The sequence below is a fragment of the Nyctibius grandis genome, chromosome 30 (genome assembly GCF_013368605.1).
Source record: "Nyctibius grandis isolate bNycGra1 chromosome 30, bNycGra1.pri, whole genome shotgun sequence".
In the NCBI taxonomy this organism is placed as follows: Eukaryota; Metazoa; Chordata; class Aves; order Nyctibiiformes; family Nyctibiidae; genus Nyctibius; species Nyctibius grandis.
In genome coordinates, this window is record NC_090687.1 from 2,526,399 (window position 1) to 2,553,271 (window position 26,873).

Genomic DNA, 26,873 nt, shown 5'->3' on the forward strand with positions numbered 1-26,873 from the left:
AAGCACTTAATCCGGTTTGCGGGGTCCGTCAGCTCGGAAGAGCTTTTCTATTTCGTGATTGTGTCGCTTGGGTCTGTCGTGGCGGGCGGGGTGGGGGGGGTCCCCATTTTGTACGCGTCCCCCCTCTCCTCACCCCTGCCGCCCCCCGCCCAGCTGTAGGGTTTTAGGCCAGTCGTGTGTAGAGCCTTGGTGGTATTTGGTAGGTTCCCCCCCCCAGCCGCAGCTGTTTCTCGGTTCCTTTCCCTTCATTTTTGGTTTGTTTTTTTTTTTTTTTGTATTTTTTTTACGATTTTCAGGTCTTTGTGTTGATTGAGAAGCTATTCTATTTTGTTAAGAAAGTGGAAAAAAAAAAAAGAGGCTCGTGCCTTTGTAAAGAAACAAAATAAAGTTTGTACTTGGTTTTTTAGAAGCTCGGTCCCGGCGTTGACCTTTGTGGGGGGGCTGGGGACAGGGACGGAGCCCTCTCGGGGGGGACCTGGGGCTTGCGGGGAGGGCAGGGGAAAAACCTGGGTCATGTCCCTCCCGTGATGGGGCCACTGTGCCCCGGCCAGGCTTTGGGGACAGCGCTGGGTGGCTGTCCCCTACAGGTGAGGTGACACTAGCTGGTGACCCTGCGCCTCCAGCCACCGCCATCCCCTGTGACATGCTGCTGGCATGGTGACGATGGGGACACCCCCAGGGTGGAGGGGACACGTCCCCTTGCTGATGGGGTGCGTGGTACGGCCTGGAGTTGGTGACCTGTGGTGGCTTGAGGGGGCCCCAAGTCAGCTGATGATGAGGTGCCTGGGGACACCCGCCTTTGGGGACAGAGGGGGGACACCGTGTGCCACGATGCTCAGCTCTCCTCCTCCATGCCACCCTGCTCCAGCCAAAAAGGGACTGCGGGTGCTTGGGGCAGCCCACAGCGATCCACTACCCCACGCCAGTGGGATGCTGTGATGGGGACAGTGACCCCACACGGGCAGTGCCACCCCAGGGACCCCATGCCAGGGGGTGTCCCATGCCATCACATCCCTGACACGAGCTTTCCCCACTGTGCCACATCCCTGTCCCCATCCCCAGGGCCCCCCGGGAGCGGCCGAGCGGCCGCGGCAGCATCTGTGCCGGCAGCTGCCTGCCCGCCTGCCGCCCTGCCCCGCGCCCGCCGCCCTATAAATAGAGGCAGCGAGGGGCAGGGAGCTCCTGGCAGCCACCATGAAGGGCCTCAACCTCCTCTGCTGCTGCGTGGCCTCGCTCCTGCTCCTTGGCACCGCAGGTACGGCCGCTCGCCGGGCTGGGGGGCCCTGCAGAGGTGGGGGTCCCCACGGGGCTGTGGGTGCTTGCAGGGCTGTGGGGTCCCCATGGGGCTGCAGGTCCCCAAGGGGGCTATGGGTCCCCATGGGGCTGCAGGTGCCCATGGGGCTGTGGGTGCCTGTAGGGTAGTAGGTGCCTATGGGGCCGAGGGCACCCCATGGGGCTGGGGGTGCTCATGGGACCATGGGTGCCTGTGGGTTGTGGGCACCTGTGGCACTGCGGCTGTGGGTGCTCAATGGGGCTGTGGGTACCAGTGGGGCTACAGGTGCTGGCGGGACTGAGGGTGCCGGTGAGGCTCTGGGGTGCCGGTGAGGCTCCGGGGTGCCTGGTGAGCCCAGCCTGCGCCCCAGGGCTGAGTGGGTGCCAGGAGCAGGACGGGGTGGCAGGGGTACAGCCATCCGGGCCCCTCAGCAGCTCTGCCAGGGCTGCAGAGTCACCCCAAAATGTTCAGGGAAACACAGCAGCCAGGTGGGGCTGAGGGGGGGCACAGGCTGGGGTCCCCCCTCCGGAGCCAGGGCGGGCGCAGGGGCTGTGCTGCCGCCAACGTGCGCAGGGTCAATGTCACCCATGGGTGCCGAGGGGTCTCGGTTTCGCGCTGCGGGGTCTTGGGGGGGCTGCCGGGGCACCCCGTAGTTGGGGCAGGATGGGGTGGGCTGTTCGCCCTGGGGGTCTCCCCCCCACCCAAGGATCTGCCAAGCAATACAGGACTTTGGGTGGCCCCCAGCTGTCCTTCCCCGAGCTGTCCCGGCCCCGCTGAGCACCCCCGTCCCCCGTCGGGCGTCCCTCGGGTGCCATCGCCCGTACCCTTGCTTGCCCTTGAGTTAATTTGGGCCGGGTCTGTGCCTGGCCGGGCTCCGGCGGCCGCGCTGCCGCGAGCGGGGCGGCTAAGTATGGAAACAGCCGTGTAAGGGGACACTGTGCTCCCTGCAGCCGCCCCGGCCCCCCCGGCCACCGGCCCCCCCCTGCCCCGCGCCACCGCGGCCCCGAGCGCGGGCACCCGCAGCTGCCGCCTTCCAGCACCCGGCACCCCCGGCCCCGCCGAGTTTTGGCCTTTTAAGGACATCTTGGACCATTCTTGGGAATAAAAGGGGTTTGGGGCCAGCGATGGACCCCACCGGCGGTGGAGTGACCTCTGCGGGGCCGCGGGTTGGGTCTGGGGACGGGAGGAATGGAAAGGTCCTCAATGAGCATGGTTAGTGGCTGGTGCCACCCTGGATTGGGCTGGGGGCCCTGGGGAACATCGGGGGCTTGTCACCATGGTGGGTGACCACTGGCCCAGCCCTTGGCTGGACGGAGGCTGGCACGGCCGAGCTGAGGCAGCCCCCAGCGAGGGGTGATGCCATGGGACCGGGCACCCCGTCACCAGCACCAGCCCAGCACCAGGATCCCCTGGCCTGGCAGAGGCTCAGGGGCACATTGGGGTCTGCAGCCCCAGAGCCAGCTCCGGGGGCTTGGCTGGAGCCCCCTGAGCCCCTCAGTGTCTCCAGCTTATCAGGGGGTCCCATATTTCACCCTGGTCCTGTAGGTTTGGGCAGAAGATGCAGGCAGTGGCACATCTGCCCGTGGTTCTGCGCCACGGGGACCGGTGGGGTCTGCAGGATGAGTTTGGGTTTTCCTTCGGCACCGTCAGGCTGTCGGACCTGGGCTCCTTTGGGGTGCAGGAGGTGGCTCAGCGAGGGGTTGTCTTCCCATTTTTGGCCCTTGTCTTCCCATTTAACCCCCCTTTGGTGAGGAGAAGGCGGAGGGAGCCCGGCGGGGAACTGGGGCTTCACCGAAGCATTGTGGTGGGGTCAGTCCTGGGGGCAAGGGCAGGGTTTGGGGTGGCTCCTCCAGCGCGTGGGGACACGGCCGGGTTAACCGTCCCGCCCTCCATCTCAGCACAGTGGGGGATCTCTGGGGTAAAGATGATCGTTTTTGGGGGTAACGGCCGAGCGTCGACGTGGAGGGTCACCACCCAACATGGAGGGTCACCCCAACGTGGAGGGTCGGTGCAGCCGGAGTTTGCTTGAGCCCAGCCGGGTTTCTGGCGGTGGTGTCCCTCCGGGGAGGGAGGATGGGGACACACGGGGCTGGGCAAAGCTGGATCCCCCCCTCTAGCAGTGATGCCCCCGGCTGGGCGTAACAGCCGGGTCCCTGGGGGTCCCCGTGGCTGGCTGTGAGGGTGGAGAGTCCCCTGGCTCCCTGTCCCCTCTGCCGTGCCCTGCAGCGCTGGGACACGCTGCCAGGACTGCAGTGCCCGGAGGGTTTGGTGACGCCTGGGGCCACTGGGACCCTGTCACTGCTCCCCGGGGCCAGGGACCCACCCACCGCTGGGCGGTGGCTCAGGGTGAGGGCGCTCACCCGCTGCTCCATCCCTGCTCCTGCCCAGGGGAAGGTCTCCTTCTCCCCACATTCGCACCTCGGGCAGAGCGCGGCCACCGCCTCCAGGCTGGGTGGCCATGGCAAGTCCCTGTGGCCATGGCAAGTCCCCGTGGCCACTGGGAGTGGGCCATGGGGATGCTGGCAGGGCAGTGCCCAGCCACCATGCTCGGCAGCTTCACCCTAGTGACCCCTTGCCCCCCCCCAGCCATCATGAATTTGAGTGGGAGGGCTACGCCGGGCTGTGCCGTCACCACCTCCAAGGTGGGCAAGGGGTCGAGGAAAGCCCTGGCACGCTGGCATCCTCCTGCAGCCAGAGCAGAGGGCACTGCGGGGCTGGCACACAGACCTCCTGGTGACACCGGCGCCAGGACTCCTCATCCTGGGAGGTGTCACCTCGGGATGGGCTCCATCACCATGTCCTCATGGCATCTTGGGGTGGTTCCCATCACCCAGGACACATCAGCTTGAGGTGGGCTCGATCACCCAGGACATGTCACCTCGGGGTGGGCTCCACCTCCCAGGACAGAACACCTTGGGGTGGGTTCCACCACTGGGGTTGTGTCACCTCAGGTGGACTCGGGGCCCAGGATGCAGCACCCATGGGTGAGCTCCAGCTCTGCCAGCCCTGGACTCCCTGCCCTGACCATCCCAGGCAAATGCCCCTCAGGGTAACAAGCTTCCCCAGAGATGAGGGACCTCTGTGTCCCAGTGACCCCCACCAGACTCGCCTCCACCCCCCTGCACCAGCATCAGCACAACCACAGGCACCACTACTGTTGGGTGCCATGGCCACAGCGAGGCAAGGGGCTTGGTGGGCCACAGCCACCCACAGATCTTGGTCACCTACATCCTTGTCACACCCCTGGTACCTGGAGGAGATCCCGCCCCCCATGGGTGCCCCGACTCTCCCAAAGCATTGGCCGAGCAAAGCAAGGCGGATGTTGGGCAGGTTGGCTGCGCTGTGTCACTCTCTCCCATCAGCCATCCTTGGCTGGGTGTGTAGGTGACAACCACCCGGGCAGGACGGCTGGGACACCTCGCTTGGGCACATCCCCGGTGGCACAGGGGCACCAGCAGGATGGTGTGGGGCTGGGAGGGCTGCGCTCCACCTGGGGACAACACTGGGTGGGCTGTGCTCTCATCATGTCCCCGTGTCCCCACCATGTCCCCGCTTGCCGACCTGCCAGCCCCACGTGGGCGCCAGCTCCCTGCCAAACCCCGGCCCGGCCGGCGGGTCCGAGGGTGACCGAACGGCCCGTGACCCTGCCCGTGCCCCAGGTGCTGCAGCGGGCGCGGGGGCCTTGGCAGGGCTCCGCCGGGCTATTTTCAGCCCGCGGGGACATTTCCCTCGTAAGCGATGGCCTGAGGAAGCCGGTGAGCTCGTGTGCCGGGGGCTGGCGGAGGGGCCGGGGAGTCTCTGGCTGGGCACCCCGAGCTTTGGCAGTCGATGTTCCTCGACCTACAGCATTGCTCAGAGAAGCTGTGGCTGCCCCCTCCCTGGCAGTGTTCAAGGCCAGGTTGGATGGGGCTTGGAGCAACCTGGTCTGGTGGAAGGTGTCCCTGCCCGTGGCAGGGGGTTGGAACTGGATGAGCTTTAAGGTCCCTTCCAACCCAAACCAGTCCGTGCCAAAATCCCTGCCATTTCCTCACTCCCTGCGCACTCACAGACCCGGATCTCCCCTGGACAGGGCGTTGCACCTTCTTTATCTTCCACCACCCTGATCTTCGTGTCTTCTGCAAGTCAGGAGCTCAGGTTTTCTTCCACATCTTTAAGGTGGGCACCCTGCGGGGAGACTGTCAGAAAAAAACCACCCCGCAGAAGTGATTCCCCATTTCCATCTCTATATTTAGAAAGCTCCAAGCCTGGTTTTAATCCCTTCGGTGCGTCCTGGTGAGGTTTCTTTACCCTTCCTTAATCAAAATACCACGCGGTTCCAGCTGACTATTTATAGAAATCAAACCGATTTGTATTTTTTTTTTCAACTAAACTTAAAATCTCCTCCACAAATGAGGTCAAGTTAGTCTGACAAAGCTGTTTCCTATACCCCCGCTGGGCTCTGCATTGAAAAAAAAGGGAAAATATTTGGTTTTGCTGGTGCCTTGGGATGACAGAGCCTCCGGGATGGGATGCTGTGGCTTTGGGGTGCACGAGGGTCTGGAGAGCCAACCCCAGCCTTGACCGCCCTTGTGCCTGTGTCCTTGGGGCTTCTTGAGCCACTTTGGGACGTTTTTCTCTCCCAGCTGGTGAAGGTGTTGGCCTGGCCAGCTCCAAACTGGTGCTGGAGCTGGGCTCCCACCTGCTGCGGAGCCTGCGGCACTGGCGGGGCCATCGGAGCTGCCCAAGGGGCATAAAGCCCCGGGCGGTTCCTCCGCGGGGCTCAGCAGTGGTGCTGGCACAGAGTGGGAAACTGAGGCACGGGAAGAGCGAGGAGGAGATGCCGTCCTCTGCCACAAAGAGCCCCCGGGGTGGGCTGCAAGGCTGGGGCGCCCAGGCCTGAGCCCGGGTGAGGGGCACAGCCCCCACTTCGGGGTCCCCTGGCCCCGCCAGCCGCCTGGGAAGGGTTACTGGTCGCAGAAAGGTCAAGCTCACAGGGATAATCTGCCTCAACTTACTTTCTCCAGCAGCCAGGCTGCTGGCTGGTAGCAGCGCGGGGCATCGTGACCCCAGGCGCTGCACCCCGTCCCCAGCAGACCCCCGCGCGGCCAGGGCCAAGCGTGGCTCCTTTGGGCCCAGCCGCTTTCCACAAGGGTTTAAAGGGCTTTGTCAGAACAAAGCACAGCCTTCGGGCTTCGTTCGGCCTCGCCTCTCCCCAAAAAGGAAGGGACGGAGCGGTTTGGGGTGCAGGCTCCCCCCAAAACCCCGCTGGGAGGACAACGGGGGAGCAGGACTTGCCGGAGCCGGTGGATAACTGCCCCGCGCCGCTGGGACCCAGGCAGGGGCCAGGGGCGTGCGAAAAGCCGGCCCCACGCTCGGGGCTCCTATTTCTGCCGGAGGGTGAGAACGTCCCTCCCGGGGCCACCTGTGCCCATCTGTCCCCCCAGCCAGCCCCTGCCCCGGCGCCCCTCGGGGCTGTCCCTCCTGCAGGACCCATGCTGGCGCCGGGGCGTTGCCATTCCCATGCGGGGACGGAGGGGACACCGTGGCTGGGTGATGTTCAGCCCCCAGGAGCCATCCCCATCCTTCCCACACGGGTTTTTCCCGGCGCTGGCATCCTGTGGCACGTGGGGCCCCGCTGTGAGCTCTCTGTCCCCACAGTTGTGCCCCGCGGTGCTGTCACCGCTGAAGAAAGTGTCCCCAGGTGTGAGACTCGGGGCAGCGCGAGCTGGGGACCCTCTGGGAGGGCAGGTCCCCAAGGGGAGCGGGGCGAGGGCTCCTCTCCGATGCCACCCGGCCACTTGGCACAATGCAGGGCGCGAACAAGGGGAGCCCCGGTGTCACTTTACAATGTGGCTGTCCCCGCTCCCTCCCGGGGACCCACAGGACGGGTCCTGGGTGCGGGCGGACGTCACCCTTGGCTGGCAGCACGGCGAGGGGCTGGGGCCAGCGGCCGAGGGGCTGGTGCTTCGCCGTCCACCCCTCATTGAGCTGCTCCTGCTGCGTCCCCCGTACAGTTGCCGGGCCGTATTTTTAGCCCGCGGTGGAGGGTGTTAAGCCCGTAACCTTCGGCCCATTCCGCTGCTCATCTGCAGGTCAGCACAATTCGCTGTGTGATGGATTTGGAGGCCATGTAGGGGAAACAGGAGGGCGAAGGAGGTGGAGAGGGGAGGGGGACTTTTGTACAAGACCTTGAAGGTCACGGGAAATAAAGCCTGTGACCAGCACACCGGGAGGACCATCCCAGTCCGAGTGCTTGGGGATTTCCCTTCTCCCACGAGGGATGGCTCACAGCGGGTGCTGCGGTTGCTGTTGTGCCTGGCCATGGTGGGTGGTGGCCCCTCTGTCCCCCTGCATTGGGTCAGAGGGGACACACAGACCCCAGACAAAGCCCTCGGGATGTGCGGGGTCTCCTCTGCCTGGCCCTGCTCCTCCTGCACCCACCTTCACCCTCCCCAAACGCCGCCCGAGGAGCCACACTCCTCTCCCAGCCCTCCAGGTCACTGGCTATTTTGGGGTCAAGCTGAGAGTATCCCTGTCCCCATGGGTCAAGGGGACCCTCAGGAGACCCAGGATGGTCTCCAGGCCACTGTGGCCAGGCAGGGGCGTGCTGGCCAGTGGCCACCCGTGGCTTTGCAGGTCAGACGTAGCACATTCCCCTTCAAGTGGCTCCTGGCAGGCTGGGCACCCTGAGGAGTCCCGGGGGAAGGTGACCGAAGGAGAGGGGTGCTCCGGGTGGGAGGGAGGCAGGTGGGAGCTGCCCAGGACCTGTCTCCCTCCGGCTGGGAGCTGAACGGGGAGCCAAGAGGCACCTGTGAGCCGTGTGCCAGCAAAGGACCGGGGAGGTCGGTGACCCACGCATCCGGTTTCGGCAGGGCAAGGGGCCGTAGTGGCGGCAGCTCCACCGTGCCAGGCTGCACTGGAAACCCCAGCAAGCCGAGGTGCAGCCTGTCCCTCCCACCCGCCCACCGCTGGCACAGCTTGTCCCCGCCTGGCTCCCGGCTATCGGCCCCACCAGCCCCGGCACGGATAGAGATGCAACCACCTGCCCGGCATCCCTGGCCACACCAAACTGGTTTGAGCGGTCTGGGGCTGGCACCGCGCCCACCCTGGCTCAGCCCCTCCTGCGCTCGGCCACCACGGTCCCCCGTGGCCAAGCCCAGCGAGCCCCAGCGCCGCAGCTCCGCCGATGCTCTGCGGGACATGCAGCCCCGCGGCTCCGCAGCACGGACGCGGCGCAGGAGCAGGAGGAGAGGGCTGGTTGCCAGTGGGCTGGTTGTGCCCCGCTCCTCCCCGCAGCCTGGGTGGAGGTGGCATTTTTTCCTGGTTGGCATCTGCTTGCCAGCTGGAGTGCAAAGGAATGATTTTCCTCTGAAACACTTCCCTGGCATGCAGGCATTAGACGTTTCGGGGGATTATTTAGACTAGCAGCAACTGTTTGTAACGGAGACAGTAGAGCTGGTGATCTTTTATTTTTGGCACCCGTTGACTAATGTTAAATTGCAGTTGTGAGGCCTATGGAAAATACAGACGGCTTCTCCCGGGCTGCAGCACAAACTCATTGTGTCCCCGCCAGCCGCACGGTGCGGCAAATGCTTTCCTAGTGAAGGGATGCTCACAATAAATAGCTCCCGAGCCCGGCTGCCGGGGTCAGGCCCTGCCTGCGGAACGGCAGGAGCCCCTCGCCCCTTCCTCCCCCTCAACCCTTCCTCCCCCTCGCCCAGCCACCCGCCACAGCCGGCGCGATGCTCTCCCGAGGCAGGGCTGGGGAAGGACCCTTTTCACCTGCCAAGTGCCCGCGGCCCCTTCAAGCTACGCTTTTTGTTATTCCTTTCCCACCCCATTTTTTAGGGCTGCTTCGCCGCCTTCCTGCAGCGCTTCGCAGCAGGGGGCAGCCATGGCTCCGGGCAGCCATGGCCAGCGCAGCCGTAGGGCCCCCTGCTAGCATTGGCTTTGCCCCCCCACAAACACCTCTTCGCACCCAGCTTCTTGCGACAGGGACAGAAAATTGAGCTGGAAGTAGAGAAGGTTTAGGAAAGAGTTTAAACCTCTTGGTAACAGCCACAAATCCTCCCTCAGGGCCCCCCCGGCGCTGTCAGGGGGCCGGTGGGTGCCCCAGTAGCCACATGCCGGTGCGGGTGAGACTGACCGAGCTGTTCTCATCGTTTAGAGCCGCACGCCCCCGGCACGGACCATGTCGGCAGCGCTGCTGACAGCCCCCTGCCAGCCGCAGAGCCCAGGCTGGAGGAGAAGGCGGCCAACGGCAGCCCCGAGGAGGACCACGATGGTGGCCCTGCCAACGCCTCCTTGCCCGGTGCTGCTGAGGAGGAACGCGGAGAAGGGGAGGAAGAGCCCTCGGGCGGCCTGAGTGGGGACCTGGGGCCAGGGACCGGCCAGCCAGAGGAGAGCACCATGGAGGAGGGCCAGGAGGGGCCCGGCGAGGCCCAGGGCCCAGGGGACGACGCCATGTTGGCCACCCCTGAGGCAGCGCATCATGAAGGGAACCGCGGGCCTGGCCCGCAAGATGGCTTCCGTTCCCGGGAGGATGAGGAGGCCAGAGCCAAGAAAGGAGCCTCCGAGGAGCAAGGGCAGTCTGGGGAAGAGAAAATGGAGGAGTCAAGAGCAGCGTCTGCTCCCGAGGGGGGAAAGGAAGGGGGTGAGCAGAGCTCAGAGGAAGATGACGAGCAGGGCGAGTCTGAGGAAGATGAACAAGGCGAGTCTGAGGAAGATAGAGGTGAGAGAGAGTCCGAGGAGGAGGGAGAGTCCGAGGAGGAGGGAGAGTCCGAGGAAGAATGCGCAGGGCCAGAGAATAGAGCTGAAGGGAGCAACAAAGATGCGGCCGGTGCTTCTGGCAAAAAGGGCCGTGGCAAACCAGCAGCTGCCAGCAAGGGAGAAGCCAGGGCTGGCCCTGCCAGCTGCCATCACCCACCCTGTGGAGACGCAGCAGAAGACCCACCAGCAGTGGTGGAAGACCTATTGGCAGCAGAAGACCTGCTGGCAGCAGTAGAAAACCCACCAGCAGCAGAAGACCCACCAGCGGTGGTAGAAGACCCACCAGTGGTAGAAGACCCACCAGCAGCAGCAGAAAAGCCACTGGCAGCAGAAGACCCACCAGCAGTGGTGGAAGACCCGCCAGCAGCAGAAGACCCACCAGCAGTGGTGGAAGACCCACCAGCAGTGGTGGAAAACCCCCCAGCAGCAGAAGACCCCCCTGCAGATAAGCCATTGCTGGCAGAAACGGAGAGCCCACCTGGCCTCAGCGCCCACCCAGCTGCCGCCGAGCTCCAGCACAGCCAGATAGGTTGGAGTCTTTTCTTGTCGGTGTGCTGTAGCAGCGAGAGTGACCTACTATCAACCCCCGGCGGAGCTGAGCTTGGCACATTAAACCGCGCCTAGTGCATGGCCCTCTCCTAACGCTTGTGCTTCCCGTGCCTGCCCCTAACCGCTGCACGGCTGGGCCGGCCGCGGGCATTGAGGGCGCAGGCAGGAGCCCACGGACGGCTGCGATGCAGGCGCTCGTTGCAGCGATACCAAAGCTGGCCGACATCTCCCTCGCTGCACTTTAAGCCCATGATTTCTCCTCTGGGCTGTGGACACGGATAAGATTTTTAACACCCAGGCCCTTTTCAGCACCCGCAGACCTCTTAAAGGCTCTTTATCCTCCACCCTCAGAGTCCTCCAGACCCCCAGCTTTCTTGGCGCAAGGGCAGGATGCTGCCCAGGCTGGTTGGTCTCTTGTCCGCCAGCCCTTGCCTAGTAGGGAAGGTGTGAAGAGCTAATTCAGACCGATGAGCTGCCAAAGCACCGGCTCTGGCCACATCCAGTCAGTGAAAGGCTAGCTAAGGAAAAGGGACACCCCCCATCATGATTTCCTAGAAACGGTTGTGGACTTTGGCCCACAGGTTCAGCAGTGACCTTCGGACCCAGCTGAGTCTCTTTTCTGCTTCCATCTGTAACGTCCCCGCTCAAAAAGTTCCCACTTGTGCCGAAACGGAAACCCAGTTTGGTCCTTGTGGCTTTACTTGGCAAGTCAAAAGGTCTTCCTCAGCCCAACGCTCGGTAGACACTCAACACAGTCCCAGGGCTCAGCGGTGCCCCGCTTGGCCCCAGCATCCCCAGCCCAGCCAGTCAGCACACGTCTGTCCCCAGACCTGTCCCCAAGCCCCCACCAAAGCCCTACACAGCTGCCGATATCAAAAAGCACTTGAAGCTACACGAGGCCCTTGGTGTGCCAGCACCTCCAGGTTGAGGACACCTCTGTCCACCTGTCTTGGGGACACCAGGGTGCCTACCCCAGGCAGAGGCAGCTGCCTCATGCTCCCCCGGCCTGTCATGAAACCATGGGGTCCCCATGGCCACCCCAAGCCAGGGCCCCATGCAGAGGGCTCCAGCCTGATGTGGGGGCAGAGATGGGAGAAATGGGACGGAGCAATCCTGCTGGCAAAGGAGACGCAGCCAGGGTGGGTCAGGCTGGCTGGTCTCTCAAGAGCCAGTCCCAGCCTCGCATCTCCTCGTGTCTCTGGCTCAACATGTAATTTCTGGGGGGAGCGGACAGACAGGAAGGCAGAGCAGAGCGCGCTGCCCTCCAGGCTCAGCCCCGGAGGAGCTGCAGCTGCTGGCAGAAGCGCAGGGGTGGGCAGGGGCCCCGTCAAGCAGCAGGTGCCACACGTGCTCACACTGCGCTCCAGCCCCAGGACCCCCTTCCAGGCACGTCCCCCACACTCCCCACAAGTGGCCAGCCCCTCCTCAGAGCCGAGCAGTTGCCCATGATGCTTCCCCCGGCAGCCATCGCCCTGGCAGCCCCCACCAAGCCTCCAGTAGCCTTTGCAAAGGAGAGACCGTGCGGTGCGCCGAAGGCGACCGTGGCTGCCGAGGTGCCCGGCGGGCTCGCGGTGTGTGTGCTGCCCCATGCCCTCTCCCCGGCAGCAGCTTGTGTGAGCTCCTGTGCCGGGTCCCTATCTCCAGCGGTAACAGGTCTCCTTGCCTTTTCCTCCAGAAGAGGTTGAAGATGCCAGCGAGCCGACCAAGCGCGACCGGTCCCACTTGGAGAGCACCCTCAAGCTGAACGAGGAGAAACCTGCCGATGATTTCTCAGGTGAGAGCTCCGGGTGGCACCGAGCTGTGCGTGTCCTGCTCCTTCAGTCCAGGCAATCCCTGCAGGACAGGCTCCCCACCTTTCTGCTGCACCAAAAGCACAGATGTGATTTCCCCTCCCTAGAGTGTTTTGGCTTTAACCTTACTTCTTGTAGGCCCAGCAACACCATATCTTCAATAACAGCTCTTTTGCTGCTCTTGGGTTAACGTATTTTAGGTATTTTAAAGACAGCCCCAAGGGTGTACAAGAATTAGGAGGGGAGAGAGGCTGGAAAATGCAGATGGTGCATCAGCCCGAGCCAGCCACGCCGCTGCCCGGAGAAACCCAGGGCAACCTGCAATAAAGGGTATGGGTTTTTATTCCAATTATTTATTGGGTTTTGCTACTACAAGGCTTGCTTCTGCTGGCCCCATGGGCAGTCCAGACTGGAAAGAGAGTGATAAAAGCTGCTGTGGAAAAAACTCCTTCTTTCTTCTAGCCAGCAGCTTAGGGGCTGTGCCATGAGTCCCTGGCACCGTGGTGGAGGGCTTTTGGGATCATGGGTGTTGAGTGCTAAACAGCATTAACAAGAGATGTTCCTTCCATCAGCTGCTGGCATGTGTAAGACCAGCAGCAGATGGGGATTGTGCCCAGCAGAAAAGGGCATCAAAATGCAGAACTGGGATCTGTTTGGCCAAAATTTCAACTGTGAGCCAAGTCCCTTGATCCACAGCTGAGTCACCCTCAAGATCTGTGGGGAACACCCAGCAGCTTCCCTAGGAGGGACTCAGCCAGGGTGGTGGGGTTTGCCTTTCACCCACCCGCATGCTTCTGCCCCTGCAGGAGTACTGCAGCGGCTGAGGAAGATCTACCACTCCTCCATCAAGCCCCTGGAGCAGTCCTACAGATACAACGAGCTGAGGCAGCATGAGATCACAGGTAATGCCATGGGCACCGGGGTCTCCGGCACCATCAGGTCATTGGGATGGAGATAACAGCACAGAGGGCAGATCATGGAAAGGCTCGGATGGTTTGTCTTCCTTTGCAGCTTCCCAAGAAGGCCATGAACATGCTGGGCTTAGAGAATGTGCCCTAGTGAACCCAGTGGCAGGCATTCCTGCATCTGCCTTAGCCCATCTGCTGTCAGGACCATCTGCGTAGACTGAGCATTGAACCCTGCCTGCTTCGGGTCCTCCACCTGCTCAGCATCAATGCCCTGTACCCATGCCAAGCAGAGATCACAGCCCAGTGAAATGGGCTTGGCAAGGAAGCTTAGGACCTCTCAAGGCTGGGGATGAGCTTCCTGGGGGTGGCTGGAGTTGGCATCCTTCCTGCTCAGGATGGGACACAGCCATGTGGGCAGGGTATCCCTCAAGCTCAGCAGCCTTCACTCATCCTGGGAGTTAGAATTTCCACCCCTTGGCAATTCCAGACACCCTGGATGAGGTGAGCAGGTCTCACAGGCACTGGCTTGGGCTGAGCCCCAGCAGTACACTTGTCCCTCTAGAAGAAGAAAGTCCAGCCCTGGCCTCAAGATGTTCACAAGAAGCTTTTGTGACCCATATGACACAAGCAGCCTCATTTTCCAAGCACAGATGCCTCAAGCCCAAATCCAGTGTCCCTCTTCACTGGGGTAACTCTCCTGTGAGCCCCTACTCAAGCCCTGTCCCAAGCCAGGGCCAGATGCCTCCTGTGCCTTGGCTGGGCAGGCAGGGGATGCTGGAGTCCCTGCTGCCCATGTCCCAGAGCTGCCTGCCCACAGCAGCCTCCTGACAGGGTCCCTCCTTGCCCTGAAGTTCTGCCTCTCTCCCCGGGTTTCCAGCCTCACCCACCCTGAAGCCATGCCCTCCCTCGTGGTGAGACAGGACCTACATACACCCTCCACACAGACCTTCCTTTTGCAGCTGGGACTCTGCTCCACCAGCACATGGGTCCCACATTCATTCAGGCAAACCCCTGGGACACATCCCCTTAGAGCAGAACCCCCATTTTACAGGCACCCCCACTGAAACTCCTAAATCCATGTCAGACATGTAAGCAGGCTTGAACATCTCCATACCGAGCCAGCCCATCTCCAGCTTAGAGCCGGTGGGGAAGACCCCCCAGTGCAGATACAATCCCAGACCAGGTAACCCAAGTCACAGCATCCCAATACACACCTTACAGACCAGCAAAGGGCACACAGATGCTGTGTTGCCTCCAGCCCTCATGTCAGCCATGAGAAGCCCTGGCCATTCTCCTATCAGAGATGTTTCTCCTGCCACCAAACTCATTGAGCACCTCTGACACCCCAACCATACCCTAGCACATCCAACCTCAGCCTGGAGAAGTGAAGCCCAGCAGTTTGCCTTTAATACCCACAGACCCAGCTTTTCCCAATCCCTCATCAGCAGTGTAATTAGAGAAACCTTCAAATGAGTTAGAGGGTTGGCCCACCTTGACTTTACAAGGTGAGAATATGGTGGGGCTGAGGGAGCCTTTTTAGCCACTTCATCTGCACGGTGGCCCTGTCCCAAGGGGGTTCATCTCATCGGTGGTGCCCCTGCGAGCTGGGAGATACCCCCAACCTCTCCCCCACGCCCACCCCCGTGGCAGGGGTGGCTGGAGGGCGCAGAGCTGCCGGCTCAGCTGGCTGGGAGGAGTGGGACAGCTGGGAGAGCGGCGGGGCAGGCCTGTCATGGAATATGTGTGACCTTTGGAGGTGTAAGCCAATATAGAGGGGTGCCGGCGCAAGCACCTTCACCCCTCCATTACACGGCAGCCCTCCATTTTGTCTCCCTTCCCACCGGCTCCGCTCGTGCGCACCAGCTGGTGTGACCCAAGGAGCCCCCCTGCTCCCCGCAGCTCACAGCAACGCCCACGGACATGAGCGGTCCTGGGGAGCTGCGGCTGCCACCGTCAGCCTGAGGCTTTGAATTGTAGGGGTGCATCCCAGAAACCTCCCCCCCGACCCTCTGCTTACAGCGTGTTTGAGCCTGGCAGGTGCCATCTCCCTTCCCTCCCTGCCACCCTCCTGCTTCTCCGCTCCGGCTGGGTCCGCCTGCGTGCTTGGTCACAGCGGGGCCACCCTGTAGGGACTGTCCCTACCTCAAGGGTGAGGGACTCTCCCAGTCTGGTGATGGGAAGCTCGCTGTGATGTCGTGCCAGTTTGTGGTGCATGCTGGTGACCCTAATTACTGTGTACGTGCTGATTAGCGTGCCTGTACGAGGAATGACATCCCAGTTGCCATCACCAGCCACCTTAGGGCTGAGATGGGTAACCCCACTACTGGGGCGGCCAGGACACTTGTCGGGGTTGGTTGCTGTCCTAACCATGGCTTGTTGGGCTCCCTGTGCTCGGTGAACGTTGCTGGGGCAGGCGATAACTCTGCTAAGTGGGGCAGAAGGGTTGGGGTGCTGTCTCAGACATTCCCCCAAGCCACATCCCCGGTGTGCAGGGCAGGCTGGGGTTTAGTGCTTGTCCTGGTAGCCACAGGTCTCGTTGCTCACCATCTGTAACTCCTTCTCTCCCGCTGGGAATGTGGCCGTCGCTGGCTCTTCCTGCCCATGAGAAGGCCAGGGCCAGACCCAGGCAGCCGCGTCCTTCCTTCGACTCACGGTACCTTTTCTCTCTCCCCGTGTCCCCTGCTAACAGCTTACCCTGGACGCACCCTGGGCTCCTCCGCCACAGGTTGGTATCGCTGCCTGCTACCTGCATGCTGCCAGCGCTGCCGAAGCTCTTCGCTGGCCCCTGGCTTTCCTATTCGCCCGCCCCAGCAGGCCCACGCTTCCCAGGCACCGAGCAGACCCCAGTCATCGGGGTCAGACCCCGGTTATCGGTGTCCCCTGGCACTCGCTGTCCCCAGCCCTACCAGAGTTCGGCACGTGTGTTGCTGGACTTCTCTGTACCAAGCCTGACTCTGTGCACCCCCACCTCACCCAGGCTTTGCCACCAGCCTTTCTCTCTTGGATTAAGACTCAAAAGGTTGCGTGTTCCTCTAGCGACGGTTCAGAGGTGTTTGTGGTGGCCCTGTGGGTCCATCTCCCACCCACGGTATGAACCAGAGGAGCCCAGCAGATAGCCCACCCTGCAAGGGAGCTCTTCCCACCCTTCACCCTCCTACGTGCAGAATCTTTCCCAAATGTCCACCCTTGATCCCCCCCGGCTGCAGTTTAAGCCGCTGATCCCACAGCAGCTGTCCCAGTAACACAGGCTGGCCCCTGCGCAGCGGCCTCAGCCCCCCCGGGAGCCAGAGCTGGCTCCTCTCCCTGCCTGTCCTCGGGGTGAGCTGCCACATCCCCCCCGGAGAAGCAGGAGATGGGAGACGGGCCAAGAAGCACCGGCCAACGCCCAGCCCTTCCCCTGGGTCCGGTGCAGGGCTGCGGGGACAATGTCCCTGCTGCGATATGAGGCAGGGAAATTCCATCTTCTGGCCCCCGTGTCCTACCCCACGGCCCCGCTGCCGGATCCTGCCGAAACGGACTCCTCCACCCCCTGGCCCCGGGCGCGGCGGAGCCCTGCCAGCGCCTCGAGGGCCTCTGGCTCCCTGGCGTGCCGGCAGCCAGGAGGGCTGTAGATATATATAGCGTATTTCGATAGCTGCCTTATCTCATCTCTGGCTGCGGGCGCCCGCAGGCGAGCGCGTGTGCTGCTCGCGTGGGCGTGCGGAGGCGGGTGCGGGTGGCCCGCACCCACGGGTGGCTTGTCCCTCCGTCTGTGCACTTGCCACACGGATACTCGTGGCTTCTCACGAGCAAGCTGGCTGGCCCTCTGAGGGCTACCGGGCAGTGCGTCCAGCGGCCAGTGGGGTTTGGGGTACAGGGATGGGGTGGCAGCGTGGGCGATGCTGCGAGGGTCTCCCCAGGTGTTTTAGCCTTCCCAGGTGGTTTGAGGACAAAGCAAGACCTTTGCGCCTGTGGCTCGGTCTGAACGAGGAGAGGAGGGAGGTTTGCTGTGTCCTCCACTTTGCCTGAGCATCCTCGGGACAGACGTGGGGTGAGCTGGCACCAGGCGCTTCTGCTGGGCTTGAGGACAAGGAGGGGGAAGACCTGGCCCAGGGTTAATCCCAGCCCCAGAGCAGTGGTGCTCCCACCCAAGGGCAGCCCGGCGCTGCAAGCAATGTGGAAAAAACTCCCAGAAAGCCACTGCACTAGGAAAAAAAACATTTATGGGCATCTAAATTGCTCCTACACCCAGAACGGAACAGTCCGAGGCAAATGCAGGCTCTGCGGAGGGAGCCATGACCTTCCTGGCCGTGTTTGCCAGGTGCTTTGCCGGACCACAGCACCCTCCTTACCCCGCAAACCCAGCAGCGCAGAGAAGCTGTGTTTTAAGCTGCTGTGTTTTAGGCAGGACCACAGACGAAGGGGTGCAAGGTCTGAGGAACCCCCCTGCTCGCAAGCAGAGCCTGATTGTGCACCAGCGTGCGACTGCTTCTGAGAATGCCACAAGGACATGCCTGGCTTGAGCTGGGATGAGCTTGAGTTGGGATGAGTTGAGCTGGGATGAGCTCGAGCTGGGAGTGATGAGGCAGGCTGGGCTGGGAGTGAGCGGCCACAGGGTGGCTGGAGAGAGCCACCGTGATGGAGCTGCCGTCATCCCTGCCCTGCAGCCGACAAGGGCTGGCTCTTTTCCCTTGGCCAGACCATCAAGGTGACCCAGATCAGTGCTGAACAGACACAGCAGGGACAGATGCCAGGCCAGCACCCTCCTGGGTGGGAGATGCTCTCTCCTCTGCAAGGAGGACCCATGCACAGCCTCACATCCTCGGAGCTGCTGCGCTACCCGGAGAGCCGCAAGGATCCTGTGCCTGGCACTGCCCACAAAAGCCTGTGGGGTGCCAGCAGACTGTTCCCAAAGCAAAGGGTTAGAGCTGGGCTTGACAAGCTGTTGGTGACCCGGCAAGGGGGCTGCCCCCAGCGCTGCCCGCCTCGGCACAGCGGGGCAGAGGTGGGGATGTGGAGCGGAGCCGGGGCGCGCGGGCTGCCCGCGTTCACACGGCCACGCCTGGCCAGGAAAGCGTTACGAAAGAGCACGCGGGGACCCGCCTCGAACCTCTGGCACAACATCACAGGGGATAATAATAATAATCATCATCCTCCGAAACCCAATTAAAGCTGGCAAGCGAACAGGGCAGCAGCCATGGAGTGGCACGGAGGAATGATTAATAACGAAAGTCCGAGGTTTCAACACTTGTTTTTGTCCCGCGTGAGAAGACGACACTGGATCCCCGCGGCTCGCAGGCAGGGAACGGGCAGGGCCGTCCCCTGGTTCGGATGCAGCCTTGGGGAGGGGGGCTGAGCTGCACGGGCAGCTGTGCCCCACGGAGAGATGTCCCCAGCCGATTCCCATCCCAGCAGCGACACGGTGGCCCTGGGATGGGCAGATGCAGGCAGGAGGAGGCTGGCACGCTCTGCCCGATCCTGCAGCCGTGATCAGATGGGGTCGGTGCAGAGCCGCCGTGCAGTGGTCTCCAGCACCCTCGGGAGTGGGAGCTCAGCACCATACGGGCTTTGAGGCCCCCCTGCCTTGGAGATGGATCCCCAGCTTGCTGCGAAGCTGCTGGCTCCGGCGTGGGCAGCAGCCATGGGGCAGTGGGGGCTCTCAGCCACCGCAGGGACAATAGCTCTGCCCTAGGAGTGGGGACAAAGGGAGGGTGCTGAGGGCAGTGTGGGACCCCCAAGGGCACCTCCTCGCCCTGGGCCATGTGGGAAGGCTCAGCTCTGGCTGAGGGACAGCAGTTCCCACCTCCTCCAGTGACTTCCAGCCCCTTCCCTGGCAGCAGCAGGACAGACCCTCTCCCACCCTGAGCACGGGACGGGGCTGGGGGGAAGCACGCGAGGCCCCGCTGCCGAGGGTGGGGGGAAGGGGGCACATCCCCGCTGGTAGCGGACACCCTGGGGCTGTGCTGGGCTGACGCCGTGGCAGGGTGGCTGCAGCTTGCTCTGCTCTCTGCCAGCTGCCACCACGGCTCTCCTGGCACTGTCTCCTGCCCGGGTTCATCCGGCTGCATCGGTGCTGGTACAAGAATGGGGACAGGGAAGGGTCAGACCAACGGGAACCCACTCATCCAGTTTTTACTTCCATTTCTAGCCTGACTTGGGCTCGAGCCGACTAGCAGGCTCCCGGCTGTCCTGGGCATGGCTTGGGGGCTGGCACGGGCCAGGGGCTCCTCTGTGGGAGGAGTGTCCTGGGGGCTGGGGGTCGAGGAGTGGGGTCACAGGCTGATGGCACAAGTCCTGCTCGAGCAGGGATTGCTCCTGGGGCAGCGACTGCGTGCGCCTGGGGACCTCTGTGCTCCCGGACCGATCGAGTGGCATGGAGACAGGCCCCTATGGGCCCACCACCAGCCTCTTTGAGCCCCTCAGCAAACTCCAGGACCTGAAGAGTGTGGGATGGGGACTGTAGTTCATTCTCCTCCTGCCTTTCCCCAAGCTCGACCAGAGCCATGACCCGGGGGCAGATCCTGGCGAGGGGACGGTGGCAATGCAAGGCAGGCAGCCGGCCCGAGGCTCACCCCGCGCTTACTGGCACCGCGCCGTAGCGCCGCTCCTTAAACCACGCCAGCTCCCTTTGCACGAGGCGCTCACCCGCTGCGGCATGGCCACCTCCTTCACATGTCCCGTGCTTTGCGGCGGCTGCCTTCAGACAACACCCCCCGCAGCCAGCCCCGAATCCACTCTGGCTAAACCAGAATTGAGCCGAGACAAGATTTAAATGACCTCAAAGTCTTCCTATAGTCTAAGAAAGGCCAAACCTCGGAGAAGGTCAGACAAGGTCCGAGGTGGGGTCTCCCGCAGAGCACGGTGACATCCCGCTCCCGCAGACGCCGGGGCCCGTCACTGGGCGATGCCTTGGCTCGCGAATGGCTGGCGGCCCCACCACAGCGGCTGTTTCCCCGGCAGCATCACCGCGCCGCTCAGATGGGATGCTCGTTACAGCCGGGGGTTAATCGCGCGGCGGCGACGGCTATTGTTTCTTCACTTCCTCTTGTTATTTCCCCTCTCCGCAGATGGGGAGATCACTTCCAAGCCCATGGTGCTATTCCTGGGACCGTGGAGCGTCGGCAAATCCTCCATGATAAACTACCTCCTGGGGCTGGACGACACTCCGTACCAGCTCTACACAGGTACCACACTCACCGCTCCCTCCCTGCTCCACCAGCACCTGCATTTCTGCATCCACGCAGCAGCGGTTCCCCACCACGTCTCTTCAACCCCCCCGTTACAGTAGGGAGGTTGTGGTCTGATCCGTGCCGGTCCAGACTGCGGTGCCATGTGGAGGGAGAGGTTCTCCACCAGGGCCCAGGGCCTGTCCACCCTCCCCAGGGAGGAGGAGGAGGGCATCTCACCCCGCAGCATCCCCGTCCCACAGCACCAGGCTCACCACCTCCGACCCCGACCGTGAGAGCAGCGGTCACGTCGCAAGGGCGACTTGCCCTTGTCTTCTCCCCTTCCCTCCTCACGTGGAGCAAATTAATTTGCCCTCCCAGGAGAAAACCCATTCCCCATCCCTCTCCCCTGCTCCCACGAATGTCATCTCACAGCTGAGGGCAGACATCCGTGGCCAGTTCTGCGCCTGGGTGATCAGGGCTCCCGGGAGGTGGTTCTCCAGGGCACCTTGCACAGTCAGGCCACCTCCAGAACAACCGGTCCCCACAGAAGACAGCCCTGCTGGTATTTTCTCAAGAGGCTGGGCAAGAATTTCATGGCCCCGCTGCTTGCCTTCCCCTGCATCTCTTGGCATGCGAGCGATGCTCCTGAGCCCCCCAGCTAGTCCCAGGCCAGCCCTGTCACGTTCATTGCCCAGGGTGGATTTCACAGCTCTGCTGCTCCTCTCGTTGCTGGGCAGGGGCTGAACCCACCACTTCCGAATTCACTGTCATCATGCACGGCCCCAAGCTGAAGACCATCGAGGGCATCGTGATGGCTGCTGACAGCGCCCGCTCCTTCTCGCCCCTGGAGAAGTTTGGGCAGAACTTCTTGGAGAAGCTGATAGGGATCGAGGTGCCCCACAAACTACTGGAGCGAGTCACCTTCGTGGACACGCCAGGCATCATTGAAAACCGCAAGCAGCAAGAACGAGGTAGGGGCTTACTGGGTTCATCTAAGGGACTCCAGAAAAGATGTCGTAACGATGTGAGATCACAAAGATGGCTGAAGCACAACGGGGTAGAGGCCTAGGCTACAAAAGGGATCTTGCATTGGAGGGGATGATGATGTTTGTCTGCCCATGGCTATGGCAGCAGCAGCTGGGATGTGGGGAACATCCCCGACTGTCATCAGCTAGAGCAACCGCTTCTGCTATTGGGGGTGTGACAGTCAGGTGTTTCAGCAAGGTGGCTCCTGGGGACTCCTCGGGCTGTTGATTGTCTGCCTTGGCTCAGTATTTAATGCCCCATTTGCCTCCTGGGATGCCAGGAGAGATCAGCAGAGCTTCCTGACCCACTTGGTGCCCACTGGGGAAAGCAATGATGTGGCCAATATCTGCTCACAGGAGCAGCAGGAATCTGTGGGCAGCAAGTAGGGAGAAAGACGGTGGGAGGTGAGGTTGAGGGAGACACACACTTGCAGGCCCAGATACACAGGGATGGGTTTTCATGCCAAGAAACTCTGAAGTGTTTTTAGCACATGAGAAACAGGTTCAGGGCTGCATGGGAAGTCTGCTGTGTCTCACACCCTGTCCAACCCAGACAGGGCGTGAGGCACGGCAGGCTCAAGGTTTATCTATCCCTTGACCTGGAGGGACTCATCCTGTGCTGGCCATTTCTGCTGGATTTCTCTTTCTTCTCCTCAAGGTTACCCATTCAACGACGTGTGCCAGTGGTTCATTGACAGAGCTGATCTCATCTTCGTTGTCTTTGACCCTACAAAGCTGGACGTGGGCTTGGAGCTGGAGATGCTGTTTCGCCAGCTGAAGGGCCGCGAGTCTCAGATCCGAATCATCTTGAACAAAGCCGACAGCCTGGCTACCCAGGAGCTCATGAGAGTCTATGGTGCCTTATTTTGGAGCCTGGCTCCTCTCATCAACGTCACGGAGCCGCCCAGGGTGTACGTGAGCTCCTTCTGGCCCCACGAGTACCAGCCGGACACCCACAAAGACCTGTTCCTCAAAGAAGAGATATCACTCCTGGAAGATCTCAACCAGGTGATTGAGAACAGGATGGAAAATAAGATTGCCTTCATACGCCAGCATGCCATCCGTGTGCGCATCCACGCCCTTTTGGTCGATCGGTATCTACAGACCTACAAGGACAAAATGACCTTCTTTAGCGATGGAGAACTGGTGTTCAGGGACATTGTGGAAGATCCTGACAAGTTCTTTATCTTTAAGTCCATTCTGGCAAAGACCAATGTCAGCAAATTTGACCTCCCCAACCGCGAGGCTTACAAGGACTTCTTTGGCATCAACCCCATCACCAGTTTCAAGCTGCTGTCTCAGCAGTGTTCCTACATGGGAGGGTGTTTCCTAGAGAAGATCGAGAAGGCCATCGCTCGCGAGCTTCCCGATCTCTTGGGCAGCATCGGCTTGGGGAAGAAGCCCAACGTTCTCTCCTGCGACATCACTGGCTGTGGCGAAACCCCAAAGAATCGCTACAGGAGACCCTAAGGTGTTCTGTAACATAATCATCCATGTGTTCCTACCGGCGAACGAGCTTACGTCTTGTCTGTCCAAGAAGCCGTGGTCTGTTAACCCTTTGAGCACCACGCTGGCAAAGGCTACTGTACGATGAGGACTTTGAGTCGTTGACATCGATGGCAGGGGAAGACGGGTGGGCATGAGAAAGAGAATAAAAACTGTGAACTCCTGACATTTTATCTTTGTTCTTTCGAGTAGAAGGCAATGTTTAAGCTGTAAGTATGAGCAATGCACGGTGAGCTAGAACTGTAGCTGCTTTTTCACTGGTGCCAAGAGCACGTGAACAGGAATTTCAACCTCTGCATCCCCAAAGCTGGCAGGGAGAGAGAACGAGGGCACGGCGTGAGAGCACAGGGGAGAGTGGTGACACACTAACCCAGGGCATCACCGGGAGCCCCGGGACAAAGCACTGGGCAAGGAAAGAGAGGCCAGGCCCTAGCTGCTGTTTTCAGGCACAAACATTCTACAAATCTCTGCAAATATTGATCTTGTTTTTCTTTCCAAGACTTTTAGGTCGTCTTGTGAGTTCTCCTTTCACTTAACAGCTGAGCTGAACTTCTGCAGCCTTCACCTGGGTGTTCACCTTAAGAAGGGGCTTTTGCAGGGGCATTTGTAGCTCCAGACAGGTAGCAGTGATGGGATTTGCAAGTCCATGTCAGAGGAAGAAGTGGGCTGGAAAGGAGCTGACAGCATTGGCTGAGCTGTGCTGGAGGGGGAGGGCTGGCACCCCAAATCAGACAGTCCCACAGGGAGCCGTGAGCAGGTTTTCCTCCCCTGGGCCAGCACAGAGACAGGGCACTTCGTGCCTGCGTGTGCCATTAGCCTCAAAAACCCACGTTGACAAGTCAAGCCTGCGGATCAGCAGGGCTCCGAGGGTTAAGAGTTTGGCTGTTTGACCTTGTTCAAGTCCATGTTTTCCCAGTCAGACCCCCATGTTTTTGCACTCTGTGGAGGGAGGCAGGAACGGGGGGTCACTAGCCACGTCCTTTTTGCCTCCTGCTGGTCTGTTCTCCCTAGGACAATCCAGGCAGGTTTCTGTGGCTTGTTCACCAAACTTCCCCCATTTTAGCCATTTGCTGGCTCATCTCTGCGCATCGGCGCTCGGTCCTGGGAGGAGAAGGAATATTGCTTCAGAAGCACCCAAGCAGGGTGACATTCCCCATGGACAGCTGACCTTGAAACCCGTCAGTGAAAGCCAGGGGATTAGGAGTGGCCTCATCACTTGGCCACCATGGCCAGCATGGCTGGCTGCTGAGCCGAGCACAAACCCACCAAGAGGTAGATGTTGTTCTGGATGGAGACTGGTGCCTTCGAGCCCACCAGCGACCTGCTGAACATCCTTTCTCCTTCCTCCTGCCAAATAACCACAGCCAGCGCTGCTCTCCTGGAAGCCTCTGGAGCAGAGGGACTCACCTTTGAGAGGAACAAGATGTGGAGGTGCCAGCTGAGGCAAGAAAAAGGCAAAAGGAATGAAAGAGGAAAAGAGAAAGCTGGGAATGGAAGGCTCTGTTGTGATGGGAAGGGTGTGAAGGGCAGCGCCACTCATCTCCACGTGCCCAACGGGACGTGAGCTAAGGCAGAAGGTCCGTGGGACCCAGCACTGAGGCCAGGCGCTGCAACGAAGAGGTCCCCTTGAGTCCAGGTGAGTGTGAGGGGACACCGCCCCAGGGACTTCTATGCTCCTTGCCTCTGCTTCGAGGTAGGACTCTGCACTTGAACTAATGAAGACGAGACCCAAATCTACATCCAAGCATGGGAAGGGGCATGGCTTGTGCAGAGGGATTTTGCGCGCAGCGCAGAGGGGACCGGAGGTCCGAGGGAAGGCAAGCAGGGTGTCAGAGAGAGCAGCAGCCAGAGCAGCCCGGAGAGAAGCGATGTGCTCGTGAGTCAGTGCTGCGAGGTCTCGAACCTGCCCCAGAGCTGCTGCCCCCTCCACTGCTGTTCCTTCTTGTACACGATCCTGTTGCTCATCAGCATCCCTCTCTGTCTCACCCACTCCTCCCCGCCTCTCACTCCCCTCCGCCGGGCTAGTCTGCACAGTTTTCCTAAGAGCTAATGGAATAGAAACACAGACAGAAACAGGCGAATATTGTCACTGTTCCCGTGTCACGCTGTGTGTCACTGTCACGGCAAGCGAAGGTTTGCTGCTTTTCATCATATCAATCAATGTTTCTATTGAATCACGTTTCTATTTGCAAGCGCCGTGTCGTGCCATCTCTTTCCTTGCTGCCCTGTCCCCCCAAAGCCCGTGGGCTCTGGGGTGCCCAGGGAATGCCCCCCCCAGCCCAGCAAGGAGCTCCAATGCTCCCTTACAGCCCTGAACCCAAAGGCACCACCGCTCTGCTCTCGGGCCGCTCCCATCGTTCTCCCCATCCCTTCTCTGCTTATCTTTGCTTTATCCTCCTCACCCACTGCCTCCTCACCTCCCTTTCTCCTCCCTCCGGCACCCACACACCCTGTGCAAAGCCCCAGTGCCCGTGTCCTGGCTGGGGCTCCTCTGTCACACCCAAACCCCTTTTGTCCCCTCCCGATGTCATACGTCAGGGTTCTCTTTCCAAACCGACGGCAGCGGTGGGCTGAAGCCGGGGCTGGTTTCTTCTCCCCGTGACGCACGCTGACGGCTCTGTGCTGGCTCTGGAAGACGCCGACACCGAGATGTTTTCTCTCCCGTGGACCCAATCGCTGTCAGTCCCAAGAGGATTGCAGTCCCCAGCCCAGCTCTCTCCGAGCTTTCTTAGGAGAGCTCTGGGAGTGGAAACAGGGAGCAGGGAGACCTTCTCATTTTGCCAAGGAACCCCAAGCGCCCGCGGCGCTGGGGTGGGGTGAGCATCTCACCTGAGAGCATTGCAGGAGGGAGGGAGCTGGGACACAGGCCCATGTAGACGCCTGTGATCGTGTGCATTGGGATAAAACTGTCAGCTTGAACATCAGCCTGTCTAATAAAACCCGGTATTTTCCAAACACAGTCCCGGGAGACGCTTGTTCTGTTTCTCCTGCTGGTGCGGTGCGAGCGCCGGGGCTGGGATGGCCGAGGGGGTGCAGCCACAGGGAGCGAGGCAGGAGCTCCCATCTCCTTCCCCACACCCCGGCCTCATGCCCATCCCTCGCAGGGAACCTACTGGCCACCTCTGAGCCGTTTGGGTGCTTTTTCCAGCCTGGCTTCCCATGCTGTAGGGCAAAGCGAACCCCAGCTCCTCTGCTTTGATCTTCAGGGCAGCGGGATCCTCCCTGGTGTGAGGATCCTTGTTCCCACCCGCACCTGGAGATGCTATTTAAACCCCCTTCGTGTGCAGTCACCTTCCTCCTCCTCCTCCCTTCCCAGAGGCCCTCGCCATGCTGAGCGCTCAGAGAGAAAAGCCAACCCTCCCCTCCACCCAGGGACCACAGTCCCTGGCACAAAGCCGGCTCTGATACACCTGCGGGGGCTCCGGCATGAAGCCCTTGGGAGAAGCAGGAGCAGGGGGGGCCGGCAGCAAGCGCTGGCAGCCACGGGGCTGAGTCATGGCCGTGGGCCCACGCATGCCGTGGCATGCATGCCATCCTGGAACTCAGCCTCGCAGGCAGCACGGTGGGTTGGCTGCACGCGGGGATGCTCTGGTTGCACACAGGGATGCTTGGCACAGCAGCCACTTCTCCTCCCTCCAGCATCACGCTGGCATCCTGCCTGTCCTGGCCACTGCCTCGGGGACAGCCCCACAGGGATGTCCTGGCTGAGCCCCACAGATGCTGGATGCAGCCTCTGTTCTCTCCCTGGTGGCAAAGGCACCTGCAGCCAGGCAGGAGCCGGGCTGCAACCAGAGCCTGCGCACTGCCGGGCTCCAGGTCCATGGCAGAGGGAAGGGGATTGGGGACCATGGCAGAAGGCAGGGGTTGGGGACCATGGAGGAGGACAGGGGCTTGAGGTCCATCAAGGAGGACAGCAGGCTGGGGAC

At 61.5% G+C, this 26,873-nt stretch overlaps 1 protein-coding gene across 5 annotated transcripts; it reads left to right on the forward strand.

Moving 5' to 3' along the window:
- Window positions 1-1,170: 1,170 nt before the first annotated feature.
- Window positions 1,171-25,906, forward strand: SRL (sarcalumenin). 5 transcript variants are annotated; one of them, XM_068420252.1, is made up of 8 exons: window positions 1,171-1,255; window positions 9,420-10,550; window positions 12,246-12,344; window positions 13,167-13,262; window positions 15,958-15,993; window positions 20,315-20,431; window positions 21,154-21,387; window positions 22,100-25,906. In XM_068420252.1, the coding sequence occupies exons 1-8, from the start codon at window positions 1,195-1,197 to the stop codon at window positions 22,909-22,911; spliced, it is 2,586 nt and encodes an 861-aa protein (XP_068276353.1). In that variant the 5' UTR covers window positions 1,171-1,194; the 3' UTR covers window positions 22,912-25,906. The 5 variants fall into 5 exon arrangements, with proteins under 5 accessions (XP_068276353.1, XP_068276354.1, XP_068276355.1 ...); XM_068420253.1 differs by having other exon boundaries at window positions 12,249-12,344; XM_068420254.1 differs by lacking the exon at window positions 15,958-15,993.
- The last annotated feature ends 967 nt before the right edge of the window (window positions 25,907-26,873 follow it).